The sequence below is a fragment of the Lathyrus oleraceus genome, chromosome 1 (assembly GCF_024323335.1).
Source record: "Lathyrus oleraceus cultivar Zhongwan6 chromosome 1, CAAS_Psat_ZW6_1.0, whole genome shotgun sequence".
In the NCBI taxonomy this organism is placed as follows: domain Eukaryota; kingdom Viridiplantae; phylum Streptophyta; class Magnoliopsida; order Fabales; family Fabaceae; genus Lathyrus; species Lathyrus oleraceus.
In genome coordinates, this window is record NC_066579.1 from 381,918,192 (window position 1) to 381,929,443 (window position 11,252).

The 11,252-nt window shown below is 27.7% G+C and overlaps 1 protein-coding gene across 1 annotated transcript; it reads left to right on the forward strand.

The window, feature by feature from the left end:
- The first annotated feature begins 9,064 nt into the window (after positions 1 to 9,064).
- On the forward strand, positions 9,065 to 10,566 carry LOC127115787 (probable purine permease 4). The gene has a single exon (XM_051047241.1). The coding sequence runs from the start codon at positions 9,138 to 9,140 to the stop codon at positions 10,383 to 10,385; it is 1,248 nt and encodes a 415-aa protein (XP_050903198.1). The 5' UTR covers positions 9,065 to 9,137; the 3' UTR covers positions 10,386 to 10,566.
- The last annotated feature ends 686 nt before the right edge of the window (positions 10,567 to 11,252 follow it).

The window sequence follows — 11,252 nt, forward strand, 5'->3', positions numbered from 1 at the left end:
TGTCAAAAAATTGATATCTTATAGCTATATGACATGAGATTATGATCGTGAGCAAGATTTGTGTTGTCACAAACATATTTCGGATTCATAAATGACAAAATGTAAAAGATAAAATTATTAATTTATTATTATTAACCACTAGTCGTATTCGTGCAATGCACGAAAAGTAAATTATCTAAATAATTATTTAATATAAAATTTAAATGTAAATAAGTTGTTACATTTTTATATACCTATAGCTTGTGTAACACTCTTATATTTTACTAAAATATATTTATCACTTTAGTAAATTTTATTATTTAATCAATAATTTGTTTTATGTATCAAGTAATATTTTAATTATTTATATATATCATCATATTTTAAATATTTATTTTATGATCATCTTGATAAATTAGTAAGATTGAGATTAATCTGAACTATTTATGTATTTGTTGTGTTATGGTAATTTTACATATATTTTTAATAAGTGTCAATATTATATTTAATATTTTAATTATTTTATTAAATTTGTGAATATGATAGTATTTTTAAATATTTTAATAAATAATATTTTTATTATAAGAGAATAAAATAGATAAGTACATTGTGTAAAAAAAAGATAAGTACATTATATGTAATTTAGTTAGAATGTGTTAGAAATAAAAAGGTTAGAGTTTACTAAATAAATGGGCAAAAATACATGAGTCAATTAAGGACTCCCTCCGTTTCTTTTTAACTGACGTTTTTTAGTAAAAAATTGTTTATTTTTATTTGTCGCTTTCAAAGTTCAAGGTAACATTAATTGTTAATTTGTCAAAATTATCTATAATTATTTATTGAAGAGAGAGAAAAAGTCAAATGAGTTAACAAATAACCAAGGGTATTATAGATAAAAAGATAATCATTACTTTAAAAGTAGTAAAAATTATTAATTTTATTGGTATTCGGAAAAAATTAAAAAGAGACAATTAAAAAGCAACGGAGATAGTAACTAACAATTAAAAAAAAGTAATAAAGCTATTTTCGAGAAACGTGTGCTACATTGACTTTTTTGATGCTAAATCGGAATTCATCAACTCTTGTGTATTCTTCAACCGCAAATGTAGAGACAGGAGGAGAGGAAAATTGTTATTCTGGAATCAAATAAGCCTCTGGTATATTTTTTCTACCAATGAATTAGTTAAATCCGTACCCTTATTTTATTTTTCATCTATTATTTATATCATTAAAAATATTATTTTGTCAATTTATCAACATCGTTATTTGTTCGTATCTTCGGAAAAATAATAAAAGAGACAATTAAAAAGCAACGGAGAGAGTAACTAACAATTAAAAAAAAGTAATAAAGCTATTTTTGAGAAACGTGTGCTACATTGATTTTTTTTAGGCTAAATCCAAATTCATCAACTCTTGTGTATTCTTCAACCGCAAATGTAGAGACAGGAGGAGAGGAAAATTGTTATTCTGGAATCAAATAAGCCTCTGGTATATTTTTTCTACCAATGAATTAGTTAAATCCGTACCCTTATTTTATTTTTCATCTATTATTTATATCGTTAAAAATATTGTTTTGTCAATTTATCAACATCGTTATTTGTTCGTATCTTCGGAAAAATAATAAAAGAGACAATTAAAAAGCAACGGAGAGAGTAACTAACAATTAAAAAAAAAGTAATAAAGCTATTTTTGAGAAACGTGTGCTACATTGACTTTTTTTAGGCTAAATCGAAATTCATCAACTCTTGTGTATTCTTCAACCGCAAATGTAGAGACAAGAGGAGAGGAAAATTGTTATTCTGGAATCAAATAAGCCTCTGGTATATTTTTTCTACCAATTAATTAGTTAAATCCGTACCCTTATTTTATTTTTCATCTATTATTTATATCGTTAAAAATATTGTTTTTTCAATTTATCAACATCGTTATTTGTTCGTATCTTCATTACTGTAATTCTAATTTGCATGAAACCAACCCCCAAAACAACCACGGTGAATGTAAGTGATGTTTTAATCAAATTTGAATTCTTTTTTGGGGTAATTTTTTTTACCTAATTTCAAAATTGGTATTTTTAGTGTATTTTAATATCGTATTTTTAAATATTTATTCATAAATGATCAAAAATGAAACAATTGGAGGATGAGGAGTCAAAAGAGCAAAAATTGTGCATGTGGACTCGATCAATATGTGGAAGCATGATAAAGATATGATCTTTCTCGGGATGATATTTAAATGTCGTTGGGAAGAAAAACGTCCAAGGTAAGAGCACTTTCACATATTGATTATAATGAAATTAATAGTTAGGTATTAGGATAAAATGATATAATGCATAATTTTCTAAAGAGAAAAGATAATTGAAATATAGTTATTCGATAATTTAAAAATAGGAATACTGATTTTATATATTATATTTTTGAGTGTGCTAATGTGATGCAGATGAAATATTGTGTTTGTGATTTTTTATTATTATGTGTGGTCACAATGTTAATCAGATGAATTATGTTGATGTGATGTAAATGAAACTTTGTGTTATTTGTGATTTGTTATTATTATGTGTAGTCGCAATGTGAACCATATGAATTGTGTTAGTTAAACGTCTATTAAAAATATTAAAATCGATTACGTTTAAAGATGATGATTATATGAAATAGATTTTAAAATTATGTGCTTTAAGTAGAGCTTGTGTGGGTTGTATGTATTTCATGGAATATGCATATTTTTCATGTTGGCAGGTTGCCTATGTGGAGGATTGCCTGTGTGGCGTGATTGCATTTGCATCATCATGGCATATCATATGCATTTCTGTGTGGTGCTTTAGCGACATATGATTTTTTCCATTGACATGGGATGAATTTTGTGTGGTGCCTTAATGGCAGGTTGAGTATATCTATATCATATGTAGTTCTATAAGTATGCATATTCATACGTAAAGATATTTGTAAAATAATGATTTTTGTGAATTTGATTTCTCTTAAGCTATTATGGTTTTGTATGATTTGTTTTATAATACCGTACTGTATGTTTTGTTTGATTTGATATGATGATGAAAGATTAACCCATTACAATCAACATTTTAGGTATCAATGAATTTGAAGATGTCAAATGATAATGGGGTGATGTTTCATATGATCGCGGGTTTAAGATTACCTATGTGGTAGGTTGACTTAGTGGCGTGCTTGCATTTACATCACCATGACGTATCATATGCATTTCTGTGTTGTGCATTAATGGAGGATTATTTTCCCTATTGATATAGGATGAATTATGTGTGGTTCCTTAATGGTAGGCTGACTATATCAGGATCATGTAGTTCTAATAGCATGCATATTCATACGTAAAGATATTTGTAAAATAATATTTTTTGTGAATTTGATTTCTCTTAAGCTATAATATTTTGTATGATTTGTTTTATAATATCATACTAAATATTTTGTTTGATTTGATATGGATTATGTAATATTGACCCCTTACAACCAACATTTTAGGTATCAATAAATTTGAAGATGTGAAGTGAAATGGTGTGTTTCTTCATGTGATCGCGGATTTAGGATTGCCTATGTGGTGGGTTGCCTTAGTGTCGTGCTTGCATTTGCATCATCATGACATGCCATATGCATTTCTATGTGTTACCTTAGTAGGGAGTTATTTCCCCATTTATATGGGATTGTATGGTTCCTTAGTAGTGGGTTGAATATTTATGAATCATATAATTCTAAGAGCATGCATATTCATATGTAATGATATTTGTAAAGTAATGATTTTTGTGAATTTGAGTTTTATTAATCTATTTTGTTTTGTATTATCTGTTTTATAATATCGTACTATATGTTTTGTTTGATTTGACATGGATCATGGAAGATTGATCCCTTACAACCAACATTTTAGGTATTAATGAATTTGAAGATGTGAGGTTAAAACGGTGTGATGCTTCACGTGATCGTGGGTTTAGGATTGTCTATGTGGCGGGTTGCCTTAATGGCATGCTTGCATTTGAATCATCATGGCATGTCATATGCATTTCTATGTGGTGCCTTAGTGCGGGTTATTTCTCCATTGATATGGGATGAATTATGTGTGGTGCCTTAGTGACAGACTGATTCTTTCCGGATCATGTAGTTCTAAGAGCATGCATATTCATACATAAAGATATTTGTAAAATAATCATTTTTGGTGAATTTGATTTCTCTTAAGCTATTATGTTTTGTATGATTTGTTTTATAATATCGTAGTGTATATTTTGTTGGATTTGATATGGATGATGTAAGATTTACCCCTTACAACCAACATTTTATGTATCAATGAATTTGAATATGTAAAATGAAAATGGTGTCATGTTTTACTAGATCGCAGGGAGAAAATTAGGTTTTTGTCAAACTCATTTATTTTACTTTAAATTACATACCTTTCCAAACTTGTAACTATAATTCCATATTAAAAATAAATTGAAGCAATTTTTTTTATAGAAAATATAGTTTTTTTAGTAATGTCTTGGATTTAAATCTGGGGCGTTACAATATGGTATTAGAGCAATAATCTTCGTACAAATATTTTTGGGATATGACGAGTTTATGTGACATTTGCTTTGAATTATGTGTGAATTTTTTATTTCCTTGTTGTTGGACTTGCTACTTGTTATCCTTATTACTAGAGTCATCGAAAGTTATTTGTACTAATAATATACATTGGTTTTGTATTTTTGTGATCTATGTGTTTTTTTTAGTTATGTTTTATGGTTTTAGATCTATAAGTGTTTGTTGCAAGCTCCATTTGACCTGATCCACACCGGTTTTCCTTTTATTCATCTTGAGTTGCAAGCTCCTATTGTTATAGTATTGTTACACGTTATCCTTGATATCTTGCACTAAGTTGTAAGGCATGATAAAATTTGGATCATGTTTCCTCTTGTTTTTCCAATACAAAATGGAATGACAAGCATTTCCCAGATAGCTTCCCAATCATTGTACCTGTTATTTTGATTTTCCTACATATTGAGATTTAGCCATTCATCCATATCAACCTGAAAAAATCGTTGTTTGTTGGAATTGCTAACAAGTTGAGACCAAACTTTTTTTGCAATTGTGCATTCTCTTAAGGAATGCAAAATAGTTTTCTCATGGTCCATGCATTCATCACAATGCTTGTCTCTCATCTTAAGCTTCCAGAGGCATTCGTTTGTAATTAGTCCTTTATGGAAAATATTCCAAATGAAACATCAGATTCTCTCAAGAACCTGCATCTTCCATATACCTGTCCAATTGTTGTTGTCATTCCTGTTGTCTATAGTTCCATAAGAGTTTAGGGGATCGTGCATTATTGCTATAGTGAAACTTCTAGTGTTAGTACCACCCCCAAATGCTTTTATCATCTGCCATCTCAGTTCTTATAGGAGGAGTAATGACTTGTATTTTGGCAAGAGTGTCATGATCCATCTTATCTCTTAGCAGTCTCCAATTCCAATCACCTGTGTCATTAACTAGGTTTTCCCCTTTAGTAGCTAAATATACACTATTATTTTGCTGTAGGAGTTTCTCTTTTGGCTTTAATCCTGGCTCCACCAAAGCATCTTCCCAAACTCTAATTGTGTTTCCTTTTCTCACTTCCCAAAATGTCATCTCCTCTAACTTAGGCCACATGCATGTTCACCAGTTGTTTCCAGAGGCTGGAATCATTTGGTTTGGCCATGATGATTCCAGTTTTTTTATCTTTGAGTGATGTATTTTCTTCTCACCAGTTTACACCACAGGATTTGTCTTCCGTTCTTGATTTGTCAACCTAGTTTAGCTACACAAGCTTGGTCCATGATGTCAAGTTTCCTCAACCCCAAGCCACCTTGATTTTTTTGATATAACAATTTCACTCCATATTACAGTATTAATATGCCTCTTATCTTCACTATCTCCCCAAATAAAGTCCCTCTGGCATTTCTGGATTTCCTTGATCCTGGCTTTAGGGACTGTATTGGTCATCATAATATAAGTTAGAAGGGTTTCAATAATTGCTTTAGCACGTGTTACTTTACCCGCAAAGGATAATTGATTTTGTTTCCAATTAGTTAACTTGTTTTGAACTTTTTCAATCAAGTAACCATAATCCTTGACTCTCGGGCTTTTCCCAGTTAGAGGAACCCCAAATAAGTCCCAAGAATCTCATTTTCTTTGAAACCCGAACTGTGCAGAATAAGTTGTCTAGTTTCCACTGTGGTATTTCTAGAGAACGTAATGTTAGATTTCTCCATGCTCACTCTTTGCCCGAAAACTTGGCAGAAAGTATGCAGAATATCTAAGACAATTTGGATTTGGTTTTCAGTTGTAGAGCCAAACAAGACTAAAATGTCCGCAAACATTAATTCAACTTTCTCACTCTTCCTTCTTTTCCCTTAATTTAAATTTAAAATATCTCCCATATTTCTCTTTCCCACACTTTCTGACTTTCATTTTAATTTATTCTCTATCCATTTTCTCTTTAACTTTTTATTTTTTTAAGTATAAATAAAATAATTGAAGCCCTTTTTAATGTAATGAAGAATAACACATAAAAACACAGTTATTTTATAATTATTAAAAAGTTATTTATAATTATTAAAAAAAAAATTATAGTTATAAAAAATAATTCATAATTATAAAATTAATAAATTAGTTTATCAAACCAGACAACTGATGAATCATTATCAACACAATACATTTTTTATCTTTAACCAATAATTATCTTTATTTGAGAGACCGTTCTTATTTGAAAATGTCAAAATTTTCTTTTTTTTTCTTTCTCCATCTCACTGAGTCTTTTTTTTCTTTCTTTTTGTATGCTTATTCAATAGAATTAAATTTATATAATAACTGTTTATTTTATAATTAAGTTACTCAATCAAATTTATATGTGTATTTAAATACATTTTATACCCTATCAAATTGGATAATACATAATAGTGGTGCACACAACTAACTTTCCATCTCATGGGTCACTATGATGACATATCTATTTTATTTTAATCAACAATTGTATTCACTTGAGAGAAAAACTCTTTATTTTTAAATGTATTTCTTTTTCTTTTTCAATCTCACGGTTACTTTTTTTTATATGATTATTTAATACAATTGAGTTTATATGATCATTAATCATTTTAAAATCAAGTAACACATTTTAAATTTACATGTGTATTTAAATATATTTTATATTGTATGGACGCACAAATATCTTACTAGTAAATTATTTAAAAAGTGGCATTTTAGTAAGAGAAACATATTAAATAAATAAATGTAAAAAATTACAAGAATAGATAATTTGTGGGATAACTAATTCTAAGTAAATTAATATGGTAAAAACTAGTTTGGGAGATAAGATTAAAATATATATGGTTAAAAAAAGGTTAGATTTATTTTTTATTAAAGAATTTATTTTATATTAATTAAAAGAAAAATGGTTGGTTAGTTAAATAATTATCAAAGAATATTATTTAATGACATTTAATATTAAATAAATAAATATAGGAAATGCTAGTCAATATATATATATATATATATATATATATATATATATATATATATATATATATATATATATATATATATATATATATATATATATATATATATATATTAAATAAGGCTAAGTTTGTTTTTTAAAAAATAAACAATTTTTTATTGATTAAAAAAATTGCTAGTTAATTGAATACATTAATGAAGATTAAAATATAGTCGAAATCATAATTTTTTCAAAAACATGTGTCTCAAAAATGATTTATATGAAAATTTATTTGAAATAACTTTAAATTTAAGTAATTTTTGAACTTTTAATATTAAGAAAAATATATCAAAAATATGAAATACCTAAAATATTTTTTAAGAATAATAAGTTAAATGGATTTTTATTTAAATTTTAAAATAAAATCTTTAAATTTTTTATAAAAATATAGTAACATTATAAAAATCATTAATTTTTTTTAAATTGTTCATAATTATTTTTACTTCTACTTTTTACTTATATGAGTGTGCTTTTTTCTAGAATATTATGCAAGATCACAAACTCCACACCAATAGGCATGACAAAAAAATTCGAATTCGATCGTCCCAACTATAAATTAACGGGGAAAAGCCGGTTTAATCAAGGACGGGGACGAGTGCTAGGAAAACCCGATTTTTCATTATGGGAGTGGGGACGGAGGATGTTAGTACTCGTCCTTCCGCACACCCATCTATTAAAATTGATTTATTATTTTTTATAACTTTATTACCCATTAACCTTTCTTTATCTTAAATATCTAGTTTATTATAATTATTATTATTATATACTTTGAAAATACAAATTAAATAAAAATAGTCGAGTATTATAATTATTCATAAAATGATTATATATATATATATATATATATATATATATATTTATATATATATATATATATATATATATATATATATATATATATATTGATGTTTTATAATATAAATAAAAATTATTGAAGACTAAAACATTGTCAAAATTACAAGTTAAAAAATATAACTATCACAAAACTGATTTTTATGAAAAACTTTTTAAAATATATTCAAATTTAAGTAATTTTTTAGGACTTTGATATTCAAAAATATTATAGCATAAGTATAAAATACCAAGATAACATTTTAAAAATAATTATTTAAATCAATTTTTTATTTGAAGTTTTTTAAAAAAAAATTATAATTTTTTTCAACAAAAATATGTAACACTATAGAAATCATGAAACAAACGAGCCCTTCATTTAAATTTATTTATTTGTATATATTTTATAAAATTAATTAGAATATTTTATCTAAATAAATTACCTTATTTTTTATATTAAAAATATTTTTACTTTTATAAATTTTCTAGAATAGTTTATAAATTTAATTTGACTATAACTTACCTTTTTAAAAACAGACAAGCAAAACCGCCTGATTGCATAAATCTATGGGAATTTTTTCTTTTAAAGGAAACTTGATCCGAAAATTATTAAACATTTTATTTGTTTTATTCTTTAAAGGATAAAAACTTTTTAAAAGTAAAGTATTAAAATTTAAAATTTAGTATAAAAATCATATCTTAGTACTACATTGCATAGGTTTATGCTTATCCAACATTATTTTTTTCTAATAAAAAATCTCTCTCTCTCTATATATATATCTCTCTCTTTTCATTTTTCACTTTCATCCATGGAAAAAAGATCACAAACCCCACCACTCCATCATCATTATCATCATCATCATCAATCTCTCACCATGAACCTTTCCAGTGAAACTGAAATAGAATGCATTGATCATCAAGAAGAAACACAACAACATCAAAATCAACTATCACCAATCAACAACAACAATAATCACCTGCATGTAGATGAAAAATCATTCACAAACAAAAGGTACATGCCCCTTTTGATAATCAACTACCTCTTGCTCTTTGTTGGTTCCATCTCATCAAGTTTACTCTCAAAATACTATTTCATCCACAAAGGTTCAAGCAAATGGGTTTCAACTTGGGTTCAATGTGCTGGTTTCCCTCTCTTAATCATCCCAATTTATTTCCCTTATCTTATCAATTCAACCAAAAGAACTCCCTTTACAGATTTCACTTCAAAAATGATAACTTTATCGATTTTCGTCGGTATCATGTTAGGGTTGAACAATCTTTTAATCTCATGGGGTGTTGCTTATCTTCCAGTTTCAACTTCAGCACTTCTGTTATCTTCACAACTTGTTTTCAATCTCATTCTCTCAGCCATCATAGTGAAACAAAAAATCACTTTTTCCAATCTCAATTGTGTTATCCTTTTAACCATAAGTTCAATCATTCTTGCACTGAATTCCAGTGGCGAAAAACCAGAAGGGCTAACAAAAAAAGAATACTTTATTGGATTCTTTTGCACCATATGTGCAGGGTTGTTATTTGCACTTTATTTACCGGTGATGGAAAAAGTTTATAAACAAGTTTATAGTTATGAAATGGTGATGGAAATGCAACTTATAATGGAGATTGCAGCAACAGTTTTAGCGACTGTGGGAATGGCGTTTGATGGTGGATTTTCTGAGATGAAGAGAGAAAGTGAAGAAGTCTTCGATAAGGGAAGTGAAGTTTATTGGGTGACGGTTATGGCGAATGTGGTGACGTGGCAGTTTTGTTTCATGGGAACTGCTGGGATGGTGTTTTTTACATCTTCATTAACAAGTGGGATTTGTATGACAACATTGTTATCAATGAATGTGTTGGGTGGTGTTTTGGTTTATAGAGATGAGTTTGGTGGTTTTAAAGCTGTTTCAACTGTTTTGTGTTTGTGGGGATTTTGTTCTTATGTTTATGGAATATATGTTAAGATGTTGGAAGATAAAGGGAGAATGGTGAACAAAAATGATGATTCATTCATGGACCAGGATGAGGAGGAATGGAAGCGCAACTTGCTAAATGAATAACCAAGTAATGGAATGTATAAGCAGTTGAATGAATAATCGAGGAAATCTCATCTTTGTATTTCATATATATTTTCTTAATAAACAACTGTTGTATTTTATATGATTTTTTTAATTTATCTATTCTCTCGGTTGGATAGTCCAATCCAGAGAAAATATCTTTTGCATGTATTTCTGAGAACTAGACTCTAGCTTTCATTTACTTTTAAACTCTCATTTTTATCTTCATTCTCATGCAAAATCAAACGGTCGATAAAAAAAACATACATATGTGATTTTCATCTATTTTCACCATCAAAATGTTGTAAATGTATTTATAAACTTAACTACCATAATCTTTTTTGAAACATCATTTCTTCCAAGACACATAATGGAGATTGTCGTGATAGCTTTAGCGACGGTGGGAGTGGTGTTCGATGGTGGATTTTCTGAGATGAAGATAGAAAGTGAAGAAGTCTTTGATAAGGGAAGTAAAGTTTATTGTGTGACGATTATGGGGAACGTGGTAACATGGCAGTTTTATTTCATGGGAATTACTAGGATGGTGTTTTTGACATCTCTGTTAACAGGTGGAATTTTTATGAAAACATTATTGTCTATGAATGTGTTAGGTGGTGTTTTGGTTTATAGAGATGAGTTTGGTGGTTTTAAATATGTCTGAACTATTTTGTATTTGTGGGGATTTTGTTCTTATGTTTATGGAATTTTTGTTAAAATGTTGAAAGAGAAAGAGAGAATGGTGAAGGAAAGGGATGATTATCTATATTCTCATACGAAATTGAATGGTCGATAAATAAAATATCGTAAGTGTATTTATAAAAAAACTACCATAGTATTTTTTGAAACACCACCTTTTATTTTTGAAACATC